Source organism: Periplaneta americana, chromosome 14, assembly GCF_040183065.1.
Source record: "Periplaneta americana isolate PAMFEO1 chromosome 14, P.americana_PAMFEO1_priV1, whole genome shotgun sequence".
Lineage (NCBI taxonomy): Eukaryota > Metazoa > Arthropoda > Insecta > Blattodea > Blattidae > Periplaneta > Periplaneta americana.
The window spans coordinates 53116337-53139640 of NC_091130.1; the positions used below are offsets into that span (position 1 = coordinate 53116337).

Consider the following 23304-nt stretch of genomic DNA (forward strand, 5'->3'; position numbering starts at 1 on the left):
TATTATGTATACTAGTTCAGTATTATCATCGTTCTAATTATATTTCCTGTCATATGTAGCACTAATATTTTGTAGAGCGCTAGTTTCGCAGTGTTAGTGCGTTTATGTGGTTTAGCTGGATAGACCATTTCAATTTAGTAGCAATGCCACTTACAGTTGTCATGCTCCATTATTATTATTATTATTATTATTATTATTATTATTATTATTATTATTATTATTATTATTATTATTATTATTATTATTGTTATTATTTACCGAACTAGGTTTTACCTTTCATAGCGTCCTGACATAAGCATTTAAGGTTAGAGTTTGAAACCTGAATCTCCAGAATACACTAACCGATAACTTTCCTTACTTGTTGGGGAACAAAAATGCGCTGTCTGATGATAACTAATAAACCAAGAGCAAGTATATAATAAAAAAATGTATTATTATTTTTTTCTCATAAAATTTCGGCAGCATACGGAAACTGTATCCACCCAGCGTCGTGATGAATTTAAGAAACTACGATAGGTAGCGAAATCCGATTACAGACACCAGCTATAACGGCTGGAAAGAACATCGTGCTAACTATACCATATCTCCGTTCTGGTTGGATGATCGTTCACCTCTGCTGAGACACGTGGACTTGAGGACAGCAGCCGGTTGATCGCCATTCGCCTTTCATCGGCTATCGCATCACGGATTTAAATTTATATGTTATTATTATTATAATTTCACTCTTTAAAGATATTAATAGTTAACTATTAATGATGAAGCTGAACATTTTACCAATATCAGTTTCCGAAATTTCTGAATGTGTGTATGTATCCAATACTTATTCACTTCACATATATGATATGGGTTCCGAATATTGCGTATAGAGAGCAGAACTGTGACCTATTTTTCAAGTTGCACACCACTTCGGCGGGCCACGCTGTACATGATGTGTATCTGTGGAGTGTGTACTAGGGTGAGTGTAGGTATAAGTGTTCGTGTAAGTGTAGTGTAGGGAATGGATGAGAATGATGATGAAGATGAAGGGAGAAGGGCAAAACCCGGTGCCGGCACGTAGCCTACTACTGTCGAATAGCACTAAGGAGACCGCCAGGCTTAATGTTCCCGTCAGACAGACGAATCACTATCAGCGGTAACTAAGGCCTTCTCTTCATTAGCACTGAGGAGAGATTTGGAAATTAACTCAGGCATATTGGTGCACAATCTGGTGATTACAAGTTGTGCAGCGCCACCTCTTCTAGTTCCAAGGTAGACCTCGCCGGAAATTGAATCCGAACCGGCTAGTCTGGAAGCAGACCAAAGAGCGTTACCACAGAGCTAACTCCGCGGACGAATTTCTAAGTTACCTTCAAAGTCCTCAAAATAGCTCGGTTTAACGGAATAGGCTTGTTCCTTCTTGGTTTAACGAACTTATTTCTTGAATTCTAAATTATCTAAAAAAATTCCTTGTCTCAAAAGTAATAAGAAATAGACATATAATTGATCGTCTTCTGAAACATGAAAATGCGCAATTTCTCAAAACAGAGCACACTACGCTTATAACACAAAATGACTAAAACTGTGCTCCAAAATACGAAGAAGCTGCAAGGGAAGTCATTCTTCCTCTAGCATAAACACAATAAAATTATATATAAATAATTTCAATTTACGTATGTTTCGATCTCTTTCGTGAAACGCTACTACATTGTCTAAAAGTTTGCAACTCTGTACAACAGAATGTAGGCAGATGAGCTCTACACAAGAAATTCTTTCTCAAGTCAATCTTTGTGAGCTATTTAAGTCATACAATGTTTATACAATCCACGAAGCAATGAAGGTCAACAAATGAAGCATGTTAAAATAGCACGCACTTCCTCCAGCGCATCACTTCAAAATTAAACCTCAACAGTTTATCTCTAGAGGAGCCAGACAATGCGTACAACTTCCTAGTACAAATATCAGCTTTCTTGTAGATGAATCTGTTATGGAAACTTCACTTGCTGACTGACATCGTTCTTGACATCTCTTAATTTTTACAGATCGGATTTTCATGACCTAAAAGTTAAAACCGGCAATGAGTATGTATGTAGCATTAGTTGTGTCTCAGAACACGCAAGATAAGCGCCTGTTTTACACTACTTCGACATTCAAGGAGACTTTGATAAGCACAAATGAAAGGGATCATTTTCCACGAGTTACAGAAGAATGGCCTCCTCCAGGAGGGAAGTAAAATTTCGAGTTCCCTATCGTAGATTTATGACACGTAAAAGAATTCTATTCCTGATGAAGTACTCCAAGAAAATTTGTCAATCATTTCTCTCACACATTGACTTTTGTTGTTAGATAACATCTGTCGTCAAATAAACTACTCCTACTACTCTTACTCCTATTCTTTCTACGTCTCCCCCTGTTGTTCGGACAAGAGACGAGCAATATCGGAAGCAGGTGGCTGCTGTAGGTTTGCTGTCTTCCACTTTGTGGTTAAATTACAGATCTATCAACTTTTATACTTCATGCGCGGTGTCACCTGCAATTAGCTCATGAGTTCCGGTCTCCCGAATTGACATGATCACCTCCGTGATTTAATGTTATGTTTTCGTCTCCATATTATTATTATTATTATTATTATTATTATTATTATTATTATTATTATTATTAATTAGAGTATAAGGATAGAGTACATCAGTTATTCATAGACTTCAGAAGGGCATATGACTCTGATAAAGACTTTTTATACGATATTCTTATTGAATTTGGTATTCCGAAGAAACTAGTTCGATTAATTAAAATGTGTCTCAGTGAAACGTACAGCACAGTCAGTTTCTATCTGTTGCTTTTCCAATTCACTGCGAGCTAAAGCAAGGACATGCACTATCACTTTTACTTTTTAACTTCGCTCTAGAATATGCCATTAGGAAAGTTCAGGATAATACAGAGGCTTTGGAATAGAACGGGTTACATCAGCTGCTTGTCTATGCGGATGACGTGAGAAAATCCACAAAGGATTAGGGAAAACGCGGAAATTTTACTTGAAGCAAGTAAAGCGACAGGTTTGGGAGTAAACCCCGAAAAGACAAAGTATATGATTATCCTTCGTAACCAGAATATTGTACGAAATGGAAATATACACATTGGAAATTCATGCTTCGAAAAGGTGGGAAAATTCAAATATCTTGGAGCAACAGTAACAAAATATAAATGACACTCGGAAGGAAATTAAACGCAGAATAAATGTGGGAAATGCGTGTTATTATTCGGTTGAGAAGCTTTCGACATCCAGTCTGTCAAAAAATCTGAAAGTTAGAATTTATATAACAGTTATATTACCGGTTGTTCTGTATGGTTGTGAAACTTGGACTCTCACTTTGAGAGAGGAACAGAGATTAAGGTTGTTTGAGAATAAAGTTCTTAGGAAAATATTTGGGGCTAAGAGGATGAAGTTACAGGAGAATGGAGAAAGTTACAGAACACAGAACTGCACGCATTGTATTCTTCACCTGAAATAATAAGGAACATTAAATGCAGACGTTTGAGATGTAGGGGGCATGTAGCACGTATGGGCGAATCCAGAAATGCTTATATAGAGTGTTAGTTGGGAGACCGGAGGGAAAAAGACCTTGGGCAGGCCGAGACGTAGATGGGAGGATAATATTAAAATGGATGTGAGGGAGGACGGATATGTTGATAGAGACTGGATTAATCTTGTTTAGGATAGGGACCGATGGCGGGCTTATGCGAGGGCGGCAATGAATCTCCAGGTTCCTTAAAAGCCATAAGTAGTCTATTATTATTATTATTATTATTATTATTACTATCATTATTTATATTTGTTAATTAGTGTATTATTAATTAACATGAGACACAGAAAAAAATGTTGAGAGTTTTAAATATCTTGGTTCAATTTTGGAGAAAACGCAACGACAAAATTAGAAATTGAAAGAAGATCAATTGATGGTAGGAGAATTATTGTGAAACTTGGACTCTCACTTTGAGAGAGGAACAGAAGTTAAGGGTGTTCGAGAATAACGTGCTTAGAAAAATATTTGGGGATAAGAAGGATGAATTTACAGGAGAATGGAGAAAGTTACACAACGCAGAATTGAATACATTGTATTCTTCACTTGACATAATTAGGAACATTAAATCCAGACGTCTGAGTTGTGCAGGTTACTGTATGTAGCACGTATGAGTGAATCCAGAAATTGCGTAGAGTGTTAGTTGAGAAACATGAAGGAAACAGACCTTGTGGAATGTCGAGACGTAGATAGGAGGATAATATTAAAATGGATTTGAGAGGGTTTGGGTATGATGGTAGGAACTGGATTAATCTTGTTCAGGATAGGAACCGATGGCGGGCTTATGAGAGGGCGGCAATGAATCTTATGGTTCTGTAAAAGCCATTTGTAAGTAAGTAAGGAGAATTATTGGGATGTTAAATTCAATGTTATGGAGTAGGAATATTTTGCACCGCACTAAAAAAAAAATAAATTTTCAGGCACTGCTATAAAGCACTTTATCATTCGGATATGGGGCAGAAACATGGACAATGAACAGACTACAAGCCGAGAGATTAATGGTAGAGGAAATTTACTTTTGGAGGAGTTCAGCAAGAATAATAAGAAAGAATAAAATCCGAAATAATAGAATCAGAGAAATTATGAAGGTGGACGGAAATACTCTAGAACAGAGATGTCTGCCTGCAATGCGTGTCATACAACAAGCAATACAAATCCAACAAGGTTCACTTTTAAGCAAGATAAAGTACAGTCATCACTCTTAAGGAAATGTTGTGCGGGTTCTTGAAAGCACGCAGTGCAGGCGCTTTGACATCCCTGCTCTAGAATATAATGTCCAATTGTAACTCGTACGAGGTAACCCTTGGCGTAAGCAACCCGCAGAGCATATTCTTTAAGGTCGTTTTTCCTATTTTATATGGAAAGTTATTGATCTTAGCAGAATATGCTTGACGTGCAATAATTCCTGGAGTAGGCATGGACATTTAAAACTGATGACTGAGAACAGAATAACAGGGAAGATACTGAATTGGACGACGGAAGGGACAAGAGGAAGGGGTAGATCTCGAGAATGTTGGTTGGATGGGGTTCAACGGAGCATGCAGAGAAAAGCACTAAGTGATAATGCTATGGACAGGGACATTTGGCGATACCAGATGGTTTGAGTCGAAGAAGAACCATTGTATGAGGGAAAATTCCTAATAAAAATTTGGGCCTATTATTATTATTATTATTATTATTATTATTATTCCCTCTACTAAATTTATATCTTCGACATTTCATTTGTCATAGGTTGGCAGGTCTGATGTTACATGTGCTCTCCGATTATCAAGAACGACGTACGTAAGACGTTTACTTCAGTATTTCGCCTATATGGTTGAACGCTTGGCCACATTATACTACCCAAATAATTGACTGATCGATTTATTGATTTTAACGAGGGCTGTATCCGGAATATATTCTCGCACTTAGCCATTTAGGCTCATTGTACACCCTATATGCGATGACTAAGTCCGATGGATGGTTCGGGTGGCATTCGTCACTACGACGGTGACAGGGGGGCCATCCCTCTTCGGTCCTGCAGGTAAGGCCCGAATCCAGACCCCAAGCTCATAGAACCTGTAGTCCGCCCCAGGAATCTGTAGAGTGACTTGGCGCATGTGGGTGGCGACGTCTATCTGTGCCGGAGTGTATTGCGGGGAGCATCAGGCCGCTCGAGGCCGCTAGGGGGTAAGATGCTCGTAGTAGAGGTCAGATAGAAATGATCCCTTCTCTGCAGGCGATTGGTAGTTTCGTTCAATCAATGCATGTCTCCAGAGCGGTCATTGGTCCTCGCCCTTCCACATGCCACTGGCGCACACGTCTTATTTCGTCTTTCTACTCTACAGATCAGGGGCAGCTTTAGAGGCAGTGCCATCGTGCCATGGCACTACCAAAACACAAGAGAAAAAAGGAGAATTCATATTTTCTGCGCAAAACCGGAGAGAAACAAGTTACGCTTGTATTGCAAACTCTACCGCCAATATTATCGTTGCAGCCAACCACGTTGTAACCAGTGTTTGCAGCATGGATCTGAGCCAGGCACTACATCCCATAAGAAATATATTGGGATGCGAGCGCAATTTTCATCTCCTCCCGTCCATTTCAGCTTCTAAAAGGTGCCAGGCACAGTTTACCGCTTTCGTTTTTAAATGCTTGGGTAACTGTATACAACCCCATTTACTATCTCACTCCCTTACCTCGTACTTTCGTCTATTCTCCCGCTTTGTCGAAATAAGTTTCTTAGAGCAAAGATTGCAAAAATAAGGTAATAAAATCCTTGCCGGTTTCTTAAAATACTTTGTTTAAGAATGCTTTTATTTCAGTATATTTCTAACTTTAGTGCGAAATTATAAACCTGTGAAGTGTTATCGTGTTATGTAAGTTGTGAAGAAATTAATTCGGTTAACACTTTATTAAAATCTCCGCTTTCAATATCAACATATTATGAAAACTAAATTCCTGTTAAATAATTGACTTACACGGCGTTTAAATACTCACCAAAAACAGCAAAGTGCTAAAGTTAACACATCTGGCAAATTAAACTTGTAGCCTATGTTTATTATAAAAAAAAACAACTGGTTGTGTGGACGAGATATGGAGAAGTGCTATCCTGTTTCCCGTGAGTTCTGTTCAGAGGTGAACGTGACTAGTCAAAAGGGGTCTTACAGATTTACTACACTTAGAGCTAAGGGATAAACGAAAAAACAAAAAATCAAAGGTTTGTATGAGTAACGTCTTCAGTTTGTCTGTGCTGGTTAAAGAGAATATTGAAATTCAGTTAAACTTACATTACAGACTCGCGATTGCAAAACAGGTATGTTCTAAATTTAATAATAAATTGTATAAAACGTTAAGCAGCAGTAGATTTAGTATTAACAAGGTGCGATAAATCCGACGACTTAGAATACAGGGGCTTGTTTCGTGAATTCGTTCTCTTCAGTTCTTAGTTAGATAAAGACTTAAAAAGTTAAAAGAGCACTTAACCAAGTCAACAGTATTTAAGGGTACTTCTAAAATCATTCAAAAAGAGTTGCTTGACTGGCTGTTGAAAGTGTGCTATATGGAAAAAAAAACAAAAAAAGAACTAATGGTTATAGACTATGTTTCAATCATTGTTTACCATACGACTGATGTTTCAACTCCTCCTACTATTACGCTAGGAGCCACCGTCGTAGCTCTGTCTGCTAAGGAGTTTGCCTGCCGATCCGGAGTTGCTCGCGGGCGCAGGTTCGATTCCCGCTTGGGCTGATTACCTGGTTGGTTTTCCCGAGGTTTTCCCCAATCGTAAGGCAAATGTCAGGTAATCTATGGCGAATCCTCGGCCTCATCTCGCAAAATATCATTATCACCAATTCCATTGACGCTAAATAACCTCGTAGTTGATAGAGCGTCGTTAAATAACCAAGTAAATAAATAAATTACGGTACATTACCGCCTGTCTATTAACCGACGAGTGTGCATTTTTCCTCTAATTTGTCTGGACTTTGTGTACAGTTGTATACATTTTGGTGAGTTTAATAATAATAATGTCATTATTGTTACTGTTTATTATTATCCTTATCTCTGGCACTAGGCATTAAATGTTTATGAGCCGCCACTGCCACAGATACCTGACACGGACCACAGTTCAGCATCGGAAACCCGTACTACCCAGAGACATCACCTCAGCTTATTTTACTATTACAGATGATAGATGAAATCAGTGTGAGATTGAGAGCATTGATGGAATGAAAGAGGGAAACGGGAGTAACCCGAGAAATTCTCTGGAACGTCCGTTTTGCCCATCACAAATTCCACTCAGGCGCGGCTATACTATTCAATAATGGACTACCTTACGTCAGATGAGAAATCTACAGAGAGAAATGCATAACTTATTTCAAACCACAAATGTAGGTTATCTGTTATTTTCGTTTCAGTCAGCTGAAGGATAAGCACCTGTAGGTGAAGTTGCCGCAGCCCGCAGGCGGGAAGCCCTGGTAGTGCGGACCCTCTGGATGCCAGGGGACTGCTCGGAGTTGCTGCTACTGCCGCTGTCCCCATTCCTCACCGGGGTCGGCGTGGCGGCTGTGCTGCGGGTGATGAAACGACGCTGGGGAGTAGCGGGATCATCGCGGGACCCGTACTGAGACGCCAGCTGTCGACGCCGCTCTTCCTTGTAGCGCGCCATCCTGTCGGCGCGGTGACCTTGCGTCTCCACGCCGCCATCTGAGGAGCCGGACGTCGGGATGTCGTCGACTGGAGCAGTCTTCGACAACGACGTCCGTCGGTCACTGGAAAACAATCATAATTGTTCACATTACATCCCATGTGTTGGTTTATATCGTAGAGAACAAACTTATTATTGGTGTGAAACGTAGCTTCAGTTTTTCAACAGTTACGCTTTATATTTAATGCACATAATACGGAGTATAACTAAAAACAAAGTTATAGGCCTATCTTAATACCTGTCTTAGCTGGCCATGTATTATAGGTTCAAATAAAGTCATGTTCATTTTCTATATCTAATATATTTTTACTTTTTTTTTTGTTACATATTTTTAATCCATTAATTTCAGGGGGTTATTCTTTAAGACAGCGGTGACCAAAACTCGAGCTGCAGTGATTACATGCGACAGACAGCCTATGAAGTAAAGAGACGGAGGAAAGGTACTTGGCATGAAAACTACAACCAGGGATGGTTCCTGTACTAACATCTTGATCAATCCCGCGAATAAAAATCTCAAGCTTTGCTGTATCAGTAATGTCACTGCTGTTATCAAGAGCCAGTGAATAATATACGATTTTTCTTGCTTTGCTTTTTAACCTTCCTTTTGAATATAATCAGGAATTTTCTAAATTCTTCTCTCGATACTTGGTCGAGAAATTCGTAGTTTCTCAAAATTAAAATCTTCTTATGAACAAGTTATTTAAGCTATTTTAATCATTACTCTTTTGAAAAAAATCTGTTCTATTAAAAGGCTTTAGAGCACGAGATATTTCAAACCCCATTAGGTAGCTGCTTTCTTACATTTATTTATCCCATCTTTCTCTTCCTGGCTATGATTTAAGACATGCCAATTTCTGACGTTTAACAGTTCGTTGGCACATAATATTGAATCAGTTTTTCTACAATATTATTATTAAATGAATAACTAATAAATAGTTACTCTCATCTAAATATTACGAAGATTAAAACTGAGATAAAACCTAATAATTTTATCCTTCTATGGAGAAGATCTAAAAACTATCAATATTCATGCACAAACAGAAGAATTATAGAAAGCCATATTTAGTGTAATAATAATAATAATAATAATAATAATAATAATAATAATAATAATAATAATAATAGGCCCAATACTAATAATATTCAGCGTGGCAATTAATGTTCCTATATAGTTCTAATTGAACCGTTGACCAAAGTAAACATATTATATTTTATCCGCCAGAACAACAAAAAAGTTCTCCTTCTCATTCTTTACGAAATCGCCTCTTACTGCTTGTAGAGACAGAGTTTGTAGAGCGATATGATACCTCCACAGCTCGCCTTCAGTACGTGAATGAAAGACACAGCAATGTACAGGACACTCCTCGTACCCGTTTGAATGTCTGTGATTACACGATGTAATCATGATACCCGCTTTGGTCACCGCTGCTTTAAGATATTTGAAACAAAAACGTTTAATAAAATTTTCCTAATTTTTTCTTTCTTTTCGAGATAAAAATTGTTAATATGACATATTTTAATATAATTTTCCTAATTTTTGCTTTCTTTTCGAGATAAAAATTGTTAATATGACATATTTCTAGCGTGATTTGAGAAAGTCATTTATTTAATTCCCAATATGCTCATTCAATTTAAGAGAGTAGGGATATTAATACACGACGGTGATGGACGACAACGGAGAACGGATGAAATTATGGCAACAAATGAAGGCAATTCCCAACTTAATTAGTACTGCCACGACATCGTCTTCGTTAAATTTCATTGCAACTCCTTTCCTTTTCTATCAACTTACAATCCAATGCAGTATAGGGGACTGTAATGTCTATGAACCAACACTAGGGGGGGCATAAATTGCGGGCATACCTGCTCGTGTGGTTAGCACAGCGCAGTGCCACTGCTGAGACAACAAAGGACAACACATGACAGGGACAAAGACACCCAGTTCCGTGGTAAATCCCTTTCACTGATCACACCAGAAATCGATCCACGGACCGCTTGATTGAGAAACAACGGTGAACAAGTTGGTAATAAACGGAGTAAAAATTATTTCAAGGTAGTCGTTAAAATTCCTTCAATATTAAAAAAAAATCATTGAACGAACTACAGTTACTAAACAAAGCATGACTAAACCTGTAGCTGAGGAGTTATTATACCTTTAGAATGTCTATATTATGGTAGGTAAGTCACCGGCGTAGCTCACAGGCAAACATTCTGATGGGGGAGGTAAAAAAGTTAATTTTTTTTCTTCCACCATGTTAATTATGTCAAAGAACTGCTTATACAAATTTTGACCACTAGGCCGCAATTACGAGGCCGTCCAGAAAGTGATTTTCCCTGGGGCCGTTTACAGAGAAAAAGCACAATTGCATGGAAAGATTTATTGAAACAGACACAGCAATTATTGCACTATTTTTCAACATATCCCCAACTAGAATTGAGACATTTTTCATACCATTAAATCAATTTTTGTATACTTGTGTCGAACTTAGCCGCCTGGGATCGGAACCTGCGTTTGGCAACCGTCTGCACCTCTCTGTCGATCGCAATTCTTGTGGGAATATGTTGAAGAATAGCTCAACAATTGCTGTCTGTTTCAATAAATTTTTTTCCAATGAAATTGTATTTTCTTTCTGTTAACGGACCCTGGCGAACTTATTTTTTACGGCCCTCGTAACTGCGATCGAGTGGCCAAAATTTGTATAAACACTTCTTTTCACACCATTAACATGGTGAAAGAAAAAAAAATAACTTTGTCTGCCTCATCAAAATATTTGCTTGTCAGTCGGCAGAGGCACTTGTTTACAATTGCGCTCGGGAGTGAATTCGATTCCCGCTTGGACTGATTACCTGGTTGGGTTTTTCCGAGATTTTCCCTAACCGTAACGCGAATGTCCGATAATTATAGGAAATCCTCGACCTCGTCAAATATCATCTCGCTATCACCACGTCCATCAAAACTAAATAACCTAGTACAGTGTTTCTCAAATATGGTCCGCGGACCACCTGTGGTCCTCGAGGTCTGTCCTTGTGGTCCTTCAAAAAGGACAGAACAAAAAATAAAATTCAAACGAATTGCGTATTACATTATAGCTGAAAATCTCAGAGACTGGAAATTACACATGGCAATCGCTTTCACTTTTTCTCCCAGTACTGACATTTTATGAAATTTGTTACCTTACCCGTCTGTCGACTTCCCACTCTACTCTCAGCAACAAAAGAGGGATTTAAAGCACTATGAACTTGGTGTTTCTCGCCATTTTTTCGCTGGAATTCTGGTGCTGCACCTGTAACCCAGCCAGGGACCATACGAATTCATTACAGAGGACCAAAGTACCGAACCTTTTCATGTATTTATGAATTTAAATCTTTCTTGTGTGGGACACGCTAGTAGTTGTCTATGTCTCTGTTAAATAGTGTCCATTATACATAATTAAAAACTGGTTTCGATCCGGATCTTTGAAAAGAAAGGAACGTGATTATGTGCTTCATTTAGGCTCTGCTAATAGTTCAGAAGCTGTGTGTGAAGATATTAATATCAGTGATTCTAGTGCCATTAAATAAATATCTAGTCATTCAAATATAGGCCTAGAACTGTGTAAGAATCAACAGGCTCATTCATCTCATTAATGCGAGTACCAACATTTATTTGTTTTTTAGTTACTCAGTTAAAGATTATCCAAACTCTAATAGCCTTGAATTATTAAAAAAAAAAAAGAAAATGAATTTTCTTCTATTAATATCAACTTAATTAGCTAATACTAATATAAAATTAATTGAATTAAATTAATTTTAAGTAATTAATTCTAATTTAAAATATAAGTATATTGGTATTAAAATATGCTACAAAAATTATAAATTTACTTTCGAAGGGATAAGAGTAAGGTGGTCCGCGGAACTGTTCTGGCTTAAAAAAGTGGTCTCCATTTCAAAAAAAGTTTGAGAAACGCTGACCTAGTAGTTTATACAGCGTCGTCAAATAACCTACTAAAACGTTTGGTGGGATTTAGTGCACATTATTTAAGACTGAGACAGAAGCTATTTAAATACTCTCAGTAATGAACGAGAGAAATTTCGCATATGAATTAAGCTGGTTTATTATTCGGCCAAAGCGACTTGGGTAACGACAGTCAATGAGCCTGTTATGTTGCATAAAACACTGTGCTTTTGAAAGTTTGAATGACGGCCAAGAAGACTCTAACAGTAATTAGCGAGTTACGTCATGAAGTAACGTTGACCAAATTAGTAACTATAGTTCTTGAAATCCATTGCCCCACTGACGACTAATTGGCAACGCAATGAGCTCGCTACGTGGGCCTACGTTTACCAATGAGTAATGATAATGAAGATACCCCGCGCCATTGTCTATTAAACAATGAACCGTACAGTCAGTGCTGTGAGATGGCGTATTTTCGAAACTCCCCTCATTAGGAGTCAGAATTTCCACTTTTCCATACAAAATTGTCCTCAGTTTCTTTGTAACGTTAATAAATTAACTTATATACGTACAAAAATAAAGAGTAATCAGACTAAATAGCCTTATTATCTAACACGAGCAGTGAGGGAATCACGTGTAAAAGTGCAAACTACAATTTTTATCATTAAAATGAAATAATATAATTCAAATGTCCTTTCTAAATTAGTAGTAGAGTTTTACTATTAGTTTTTGTTTCTCTTGAAAATGGTGCAGATACAACATTTATAAAATTTATATTACGATACAGTCTTAGGCGCAAAAAATTACCATTTCTCTACAGTGTGAATTTGTCCAAGTCTACTTCGGACAGCGCCTAGATTACACGTCTAGGGTAAGGACCACTCAATCTTCTTAATGTAACCACCTGTTTGCTGACAACATAAAGTCCACAACAGTCCACTGTAGTCTTTTCAATTCCTGTTTTTCATGAGAAAAAATGAGGGGGTATTTTGATCGGTGTTCATTATAGATGTCTGTTACTAGTAGCCAGAGTTGGGGTGTAGTCAATATATCGATGGCCCAGAACCAGACTGTTCCAAGTCCATTTTACTATTTTTTTTTCAGGAGAGCTATTTTAATCTCCTGACATTCAAAGCTTCATGAAACAATTTGGAATAGCTTCATAACAACCTTATGGAGAGGAATATTTACAATTTTGTTCGATTCATATATGCAGACAAGAACTGGAACACAATGAAACACAGATTTCTTTCTTATAAAAAGTTGGACTTAGAACAGTCTGGTTCTCAGCCATCGATATACTGCAGAGCTGTCTTCTGCAACTGGTACTGATTATTTTAATTTACTTCTTTTGTGGTTTATGGTTGGACAGTATAGAGGAATGTGTTCCTGATCTTCATCATGATTATTACACCACAGACAAATAGGATTATCAGAAAGGTGAAATCAGGACTAGGGAAAGGATGTTATTTTGTATCTAATTTAATCTTTGAATATATCTTCATTATAGATTATTCATCTAGACCACGGATTTTAGGTTAAATGCCTATTTTTTTCTGTAGGGATAAACTAGTACTGTCACGCGCCGTGGCGTCGTGGTCTTAAGGCATCTTACCTAGGACTCGCGTTACGGAATGCGCGCTGGTTCGAGTCTTCTTGGGTGAAGAAATTTTCTCATGATATTTCGGCCAGTGTATGGGACCGGTCTCACCCAGCATCGTGATGCACTTGGGGAGCTACGATAGGTAGCGAAATTCGGTTACGAAAGCCAGCTATAACGGCTGGGGGGATCATCGTGGTAACCACACCTCTGCTTCGGCATGTGAACGTGAGGCCAGCAGCAGGCTGGTCGGTGTGGGCCCTTCAAGGACTGTGGCGCATCGGATTATTATTATTATTATTATTATTATTATTAACTTATACTAGTTAAATATCATCAAATTTTATATAAAACGTGAACGTTTGAAAGAGTTTTATGGTGCCTAAAAATATCTATTTTTGCCCTTTGATACATATTTTTAAGCTTTTAGAACATAAAATTGCCTATTTCTATTTGTTAACTATATTTTTAAATTTTCGTGTTGCAATAAAAGAGAAAGTTTTGAAGTTATGCGGTGGGTATGATTCAAATATTCTGTAATAGTTTGGCTGTAGGAATAAAGAAATTCCTGGAAGGTGTCTGATTTTATTGAGCACTTGAGCAGACAGTAGGAATGTGATGAATCGGGAGGATGTAGTTCTCCCTAAAGAAATCAGCATGACAAATATTGCATCCACTGCTTCGAAATCATTGGGAACAATTTTTTTCCTCTTATAAAATATCTAAAAATATCTTCTGTATGTGACAACTATTATCACACATCGGTAAACCATATTTCATAATGCTCTGAAACTACGCAAAATAAGCTGTCATACGATATTGATGTGGAATATAACGTTTTAAATTTCTCAATAAATAAATCACTCTTGATAATTTGACAGCAATACGGTTAATGTGTTCTTTCCAGGTTAGTTTGGGGTCAAGAACAATTCCCAGCATTTTCACTCTTTTAGTTGTATCAATACATTTCAATGAAAAAGTTAAAAATTCAGTTTTGGAATCATTTAGTAAAACCCATTCTGGCATTGAAAAAACTACATTATTTAAATTTTCTAGTTTTTAAGTCTTTTGATCCAAAGAGGAAAATTATGTCGTCAGCATACATGATGGAATGAACAGATATATTAATCGGTTGATCATTAATAAAAATAAAAATGACACAGGTCCCAAAACTGAACCCTGAGGCACACCTTATGTTACAATTATAAATAAATTCTTAGTACTTCCCATTCATTACAACGCACTGCCTACGTTCTTATACAGTAGTATGAGCCTTCAAGCAACTTGCAATTTAAGTTGTTTCTAAATGGATATTATATTATTTACAATTGAAACGAGACAGTCCATTATTGGGTCAGTGCACACATTTCAACTGCAGGAACTACTGTAAAGCAGAATACGCAAATGTGTAAAAGTTCAATTAAATTGCATGTATAGTTTATTTATCAGGAAAATTCGGTATTCGGTAAATTATGTTACATACTACACAATACAAAATCATGGTAGGCCTATGAATATCAATAATTAGGTTAGGGTTGGCAATAATGCAATTATTGTCACTCAATAACCGAAGCATCAGTAACACCGTCTTTCAACATCACAGCTACCTATAGGTTAATTTTACAGCGTCGACAGTAAGAGTAAATGAGAAGTAGTCGTGCTAAATATGTCAATACAGTCGATGGCAGTTCAGAAGCAGCTGAAGGGCACTTAGTGTCAAAGTAGAAAATCATTTCGGGGTTCAACGTCATGCTTTTGGTAGAAGTGTTTGGTTTTGGCAGCATGTCCCGCGAACATACCCACAGCTGAACCTATTTACGCCATTGGCAGGGAAAATATTTACTCACACTCCTACTTACATGCAACAGCATTGAGAGAGAAAACACAACAGACGTCACAATCGCACATTCGGTGACTACGTGGATCCGTCGCATTCTGTCCCTAATTGTGTTGTACAAGCTTCGTATTATTATTATTATTATTATTATTATTATTATTATTATTATTATTATTATTATTACTACATCATCACCATGTACACCAGGGGTTTCCAATCTTTTGAAGATTGTGAGCACCGCTCACACGTGATACTGAGCGAGCACCATGACATGGAATAGGTTTAATAGGACTATATGAATACTTATACTTACTGGCTTAGAAGGAACCCTGAGGTTCATTGCCGCCCTCACATAAGCCCGCCATTGTTCTCTATCCTGAGCAAGATTAATCCAGTCTCTACCATCATATCCCACCTCCCTCAAATCCTTTTTAATATTATCCTCCCATCTACGTCTCGGCCACCCCAAAGGTCTTTTTCCCACCGGCCTTCCAACTAACACTCTACATGAATTTATGGATTCGCCCATAAGTGCTACATGCCCTGCCCATCTCAAACGTCTGGATTTAATGTTCGTAATTGTCAGGTGAAGAATACAATGCGTGCAGTTCTGTGTTGTGTAACTTTCTCCATTGTCCTGTAACTTCATCACTCTTAGCCCCAAATATTTTCCTAAGCACCTTATTCTCAAACACCCTTAACCCATGTTCCTCTCTCAAAGTAAGAGTCCAAGTTTCACAACCATAAAGAACAACCGATAATGTAACTGTTTTATAAATTCTAACTTTCAGATTTTTTGACAGCAGACTGTATGATAAAAACTTCTCAACCGAATAATAACAGGCATTTCCCATATTTATTCTGTGTTTAATTTCCTCCCGAGTGTCGTTTATATTTGTTACTGTTTCTTCCAAGTATTTGAATTTTTCCACCTGTTCAAAGGATAAATTTCCAATTTTTATATTTCCATTTCGTACAATATTCTCGTCACGAGACATAATCATATACTTTGTCTTTTCGGGATTTACTTCCAAACCTATCTCTTTACTTGCTTCAAGTAAAATTCTCGTATTTTCCCTAATCGTTTGTGGATTTTCTCCTAATATATTCACGTCATCCGCATAGACAAGCAGCTGATGTAACCCGTTCAATAATAAACCCTCTCTGTTATCCTGGACTTTCCTAATGGCATACTCTAGAGCAAAGTTAAAAAGTAGAGGTGATAATGTATGTCCTTGCTTTAGCTCACAGCGAATTGGAAACGCATCCGACAGAAACTTATCTATAAGGACTTTGCTGTACGTTTCACTGTGACACATTTTAATTAATCTAACTAGTACTATATAAATACAAAAATAAAATAAATAAATAATAAATATTATAATAATATTAAAACACTCACCAGGTAATGATATTTTTAAAATTGAATGTTACTCAGAATTTTCGTGACATCCAAGGAGGAACAGTCCTGCAGATACTAGTGAAGTGCTTTGTGTGGAATGTAGCACTGTATGGGGGCAGAAATCATGGACATTACGATGAAGCGAATAGAAGCATTTGAAATGTGGATATGGAGAAGTATGGAGCGTGTGAAATGGACAGAGTAAGAAACGAAGCTGTGTTGGAAAGAGTGGATGAAGAAAGAATGATGCTGAAAGTGATCAGAAACCGGAAAAGGAATTGGCTGGGTCACTGGTCGAGAAGAAACTGCCTAGTGAAGTATGCACTGGAAGAAATGGTGAACGGGAGAAAAGGTCGGGGCAGAAGAAGATATCAGATGACAGACGATATTAAGATATATGGATCATATGCGGAGATAAAGAGGAAGGCAGAAAATAGGAAAGACTGGAAAATATTGGGTTTGCAGTGAATTACCTGCCCTTGGGCAGAACAGTATGAATGAATAAATGAATATAATAAAAATAAAAATTCGTAACCCAATAATGAACGAAGAGTAAATTAATCCTCCTCTCTTTCACTTTGTTTTAATGAAAACACTATGTTGTCCTTAGGTAAGGGGGTAATTCTATCTGTGACGTACTCACAAATAAAACTGACGGGGTGTCTAGATACAGCGTACCGCGTAAAATTACTGGGACAAACAATACTAGAATGTATACAACTCGAGGAGAAAAAGTATTAAAATTCTGCAAGGTATTAAGTGTTTCACTTTTATTGTATGGAACGAAATGCTGGGCCTTTTTTTTTTTCTTGTTAGGAGGGAGGGAACATCCCACGCACTACGACCTGCGTCTATTGTATACCCCCCGATATGGGATGAGTTGCGTGTCCACCGAACCTCTACGCGCACAGATCTAACCATTTGACCCCCTTAACGACCGGTCCCCACTGCCAACAGATTCCATGTACCACTCCTGTTTCGACACCCCCCCCCCAAAGTCCCTTAACGATCCGAGGCAGAAGTCCTCTCCAGATAAGTTCTGCCCCGGGTTCCGTTGCAGGAGCTATCATAATCGCATGAATATAATCCACTGAGGCCGGTCGAGAGAGTCAGCAACTTCGGAGGGCGATCTGAAAACCATAAAAATTAACGGGATGATAAATGAAAGGATGATAGGGTAGGAAAGGAAAGGAAGTGGCGAAGATGAGTGGGGTTCCAATCGCCTGATGAAGTTACCTGATATTCATCCATAGGAGTGAAGGAAAACCCTCGAAAAAAAACCTCACCCAGGCAACTCGTTCCAACTGGGGATCGAACCCGGGCCCGCTGGGTTCAGAGTTAGACTCGCTACCCACAACGGTGGACAAATGCTGAGCCTTATTTTAAGGATTAAAGTGGCGAGCAGTAGTTAAAAGCACGGAAAATGTAACACTTTTAATAGGGAGCTAGAGCTAAATTAAAATTGTCAGTGCCATTAAGATGAAATGCAAATACTAACGCCACCAGAATGCACGGACGACGATGGACAGAACACCACAAACTCCGGAAGGATGATGCAATAAAATATGGAAATGCAGATATGCAATAAAAAGGACAGTTTAAACTGACGTCGGCAAGGATCATTGAGTTCAATCGTCGTTATTGTTGTTGAAGATAATAAATCAAATAACACTTAGGCTGCCGAATTGGCAACATAGTTCCTGTCTAATTTGTCAATTACAACTTTAAAACCCTATTTCAATCTGACAGCCATACGTGAAGGGCAAATCTATTTTCTTCAATCATGGTTTGGCTACTAAGAGTGGTCCTGGAGTGAGAGTTCACACAACCACCATCTAGTATCAAATAATTAAATTTATAGCTTCTGGTAATTCGCTCTATTGAGATGTGTGTCCAACATTTTAGGATAGTTTCTCTTTTCCCGCTTTGTTTCATGGCCGCTTGTGATTGTCATCAGAAGAGATCTGCACAATATGAAGGTAAGTGCCAAGTTACGAAATCTATTTTGGCTAAATGGAAATGTGAAATAAATATTTCAATTCTAAAGTAACTTCGTTCCTAAACTACTTGGAGAAGTTTTATGTCGTTATTCACTAAATAAGCCTTTAGAAATTTAAACTGTTTCTATATTTAATGTGTTATATTAGTATTTAATAGTATTTAAAATAGGCTATTTCTTATAAGACAAAACTCTAATACAAAAAATACGAGTAGAAACACTTCCAGCATTGAAGCTATGGTCCGTCCCAGGATTCTGTAGAGTAACTTGGCGCATGTGGGGGCGGAGTCTATCTGTGTCCGAGTGTATTGCTTGAGGCCGCTAAACGGTAAGATGTTCGTAGTTAGAGTCATGGATAAATATATAATAGGATGCGAAACTGCGGTCAGCAGCATCTTGCGGCGGGGGGCTTAAATAAGATGATCAGCGCCTAACGTCGTAGGTGGTGAACATTAGAACTACGTGTTGGGTACATTACCCAAAGTTCTCTATTTATCCATTCGAGATATTGCTCGTGGAGACACGATGGCAGACAGAAACTTGCTAATTAGTGAACATAAAGTGATACTACGTGTGTATAAGCAGTGTATGTTAAACACTGATGTAAAAATAGTGTTGTTGAATGTATTGTAAAGTACTAGTAATATAATAAATAATTGAACTATCTAAGTAGTTCTTGCAGACTTTTCCATTGCGCTGTACAATAAATACCCAAAGAATACAATCCCAGTTACCTAACCTTTTGCTTTATTTTTTTTTTTGTTTCTGGTTATATTTTAATTGGGTAGTGTAAAATAGATCGTCTCTTTTATCTTCCTGTTGGCTCCGGTAAGAATTTTCAGCAGAAGATGCTGTGAGGAATAAAAATGTAAATGTTTTATTTTACATTGGGTTAGTTTTGAATATCGATGAGGGTGGGAGGGAATACTTTCTGCACAGTTTAACATTTTCGTCACCAGGTGCGCTGCTAAATGCATGGAGTAATTAGTTACTCTTTTCGCTACTTGGTGCGCTGCTAGATGTAATAATGCCCCTCCTCCCAATAGGTGGCAGCAAGATTAATTTCTACAACAGCGCCTCATGTATGTGTTACAGGAAACTCAGTTAAGTTTCGCATCCTATTATATATTCATCCATGGCAGAGTGTTCAGATAGACATGATCCCCTCTCTGCAAGCGATTGGTAGTTTCGTTCAACCAATACCTCCCCCCACAGCGGTCATTGGTCCTAGCCCTCCCACATACCACTTGTGCACAGGTCTTATTTCGTCTTTCTACTTCACAGATTCCTGGGACGTACCATAGGTATCGGTGGCTTTTAAAGACCCTGAGTCCATACTTCCCTGCAGCTCTTACATAAATTTCAATGACTTTCCTGTACCAAAAAATAATTTCGCAATACAATGTATTTTTTTCCACAGTTATGTGTATTTTGTAATTATCATTCTTTGCATGGATTGGTCTAAAAGGCATGCAAATGGATGTCTTTGTATGTAAATTTATGAAGACTTGCAAGCTAGGTGAGAAATAAATTGACTTTATTTATAAGTCACTATCAGGCAGCTTGTTATTATGTCAAGAGTTTGTATTCCTGATTAAAAAAATGACTGTATCCCATTGAAGATCTCGAAGCTCCAGAGTCGTGCAAGCACAGTTTAAAAACCAGAGGTATATATGTATAGGGGAAGCGTCAAAGGAGCTGAATCCATACAAGTTGCCTAGCCGCTGGCTACGGTAGCAGACGAGCGGTGAAATGAGGGCATATTTACACGGCCATTACCTATTGAAAATTAAATCTCGTCCAGAAAAAAAAAATCCATTTACTGAAGTGTAGTCTACTGCGAGTAGAGTTAACAGTTTCAATATGTTTTACTGTACATTAAATTACGTTACAATACATTACAGAAGACAAAGTCAACACAAAATGGTGTACCTAATTTTTCCTGGGAGCTAAAGGCGAGACGCGTGATACTAACCATACTACGTCCTATTTCAGTATACGGAAGTCCTACTTTCCTCCTGTTATCTGCGCCTCTATAGCACTTATATGGATATATGTATCCTTACTTTGTATGATGAAGTTTATGATGTATGTTCTTTCTCAAAATTACAGCCTTTGAGGAGGTAAGTAAATGGGCCTAACTGAATTTTGGACTTTCTACAACAGTTAATATTAGAGGAGAAAAATTCGCTCCGGCACCGGGGAACTTGGGTACTTGGTTCTACGTACCAAACGCTCCAACCATTGAGCTACGCCGAAGTTCAATCCATAGCACCGGATCAAATCCGCCTCCTCCAGTGTTTTTCCCTTTGCGGCCTGACTCCAAGTTCGACATGTATGTTGACATTTTTATATTAAGTCAAGTGCATTATATAAGGAGCGCACTCAGTTGAGTGACTTGGTGGCCGGGATTCCACAGTAATATGCACTGTTGCTCGAAGAATCTACGTAAAGATTAAATTTTTTGGTCCTACAGAATACGTCTGTTAAGGTAACAATTAATATTGGAGGAGAAAAATTCGCTCCGGCGTCGGGGATCAAACCCGGGTCAATGCTTCTACGTAACAAGCGCTCTAACAATTGAGTTACGCCGAAGTTCAATCCATAGCACCGGATCGAATCCGCCTCCTCCAGTGTTTTTTCCTTTGTGGCCTGACTAAGTTCGACATGTATGTTGACATTTTTATATTAAGTCAACTGCATTATACAAGGAGCGCGCTCAGTTGAGTGACATGGTGGCTGGAATTCCACAGTAATATGCACTGTCCGATCCCCGGCGCCGGAGCGAATTTTTCTCCTCTAATATTAATTGTTACCGTAACAGACGTATTCTGTAGGACCAAAAAAAATTAATCTTTATGTAGATTTATAGAACAGGGCTGGGCCATCAAGAGTGAATTCTACTCTCTCACGGGGAGCCATATGACTTCTCTTCAACCCCTTTCTTCCCCGCCGAATACTGCGCAGTGTTGATGCCGTTACGGATGAATATTAAGAGTCCCCGTTTAGGGTTTGGATTCGCTCCCAGTGCCCAGCTCTGTTCTAGAACAAAGGACATAATAACTAATGAAAAAAACATTAATGGTCCAAGTACGATTCGAACTTACGACTGTGGATTCCATACTGCAAAAAACCTATAATTTTGTGTTGTTTGGCTAAAGGGAGATAAGTCATAAAAATGAGTTAGGAGATAAATGAAAATTAAACTTGAAACCATTATTAGAAATAATAATTTTCTACGCTAATAAAACACATCAACTGCTAGTATTCTTTGATTCTTGCACACCCACTTGTATAATTTAACTTGTGTGTTCATCTGGGGAACAAAATTCCACCTGGACAAAAAAAATGACATACCCCTTTACCAGAACACCACAGAATTATTCATTGATTATAATATCTGTAGTGCACGGGAAAAGTGGCACAATGTTAATGTTACAGGAGAAGGAAAAAAAACTGTCTTCACACTGGTTTATGTCGATTTAATTTTCTTCTGTATGAATTATTGTCATCTACTTGAAGCAAGTAAAGCGATAGGGTTGGAAGTAAATCCCGAAAAGACTAGGTATATGATTATGTCTCGTGACCAGAATATTGTACGAAATAGAACTATAAAAATTGGAGATTTATCCTTCGAAGAGGCGGAAAATTTCAAATATCTTGGAGCAACAGTAACAAATATAAATGACACTCGGGAGAAAATTAAACGCAGAATAAATATGGGAAATTGTGTTATTATTCGGTTGAGAAGCTTTTGTCATCTAGTCCGCTGTCAAAAAATCTGAAAGAATTTATAAAACAGTTAGGCCTATATTACCGGTTGTTCTGTATGGCTGTGAAACTTGGACTCTCATTTTGAGAGAGGAACAGAAATTAAGGGTGTTTGAGAATAAGGTTCTTAGGAAAATATTTGGGGCGAAGAGGAATGAAGTTACAGGAGAATGGAGAAAGTTACACAACGCAGAGCTGCACGCACTGTATTCTTCACCTGACATAATTAGGAACATTAAATCCAGGCGTTTGAGATGGGCAGGGCATGTAGCACGTATGGGCGAATCCAGAAATGCATATAGAGTGTTAGTTGGGAGCCCGGAGGGGAAAAAGAGCTTTGGGTAGGCCGAGACGTATATGGGAAGATAATATTAAAATGGATTTGAAGGAGGTGGGATATGATGGTAGAGACTGGATTAATCTTGCTCAGGATAGGGACCAATGGCGGACTTATGTGAGGGCGGAAATGAACCTCCGGGTTCCTTAAAAGCCAGTAAGTAAGTAAGTAAGTAAGTAAGTA

General features: G+C 38.0%; 1 protein-coding gene across 7 annotated transcripts in view; it reads right to left on the reverse strand.

Annotated features, from left to right (window-relative positions):
* Positions 1-23304, reverse strand: part of LOC138713282 (microtubule-associated protein futsch-like) — a 1205925-nt gene that overhangs the window by 476122 nt on the left and 706499 nt on the right. For all 7 annotated transcript variants that reach the window (XM_069845262.1, XM_069845261.1, XM_069845263.1 and 4 more), the window contains exon 4: positions 7971-8305. In XM_069845262.1, coding sequence (XP_069701363.1) covers positions 7971-8305 — 335 coding nt within the window. The remainder of the gene's footprint in view (positions 1-7970; positions 8306-23304) is intronic.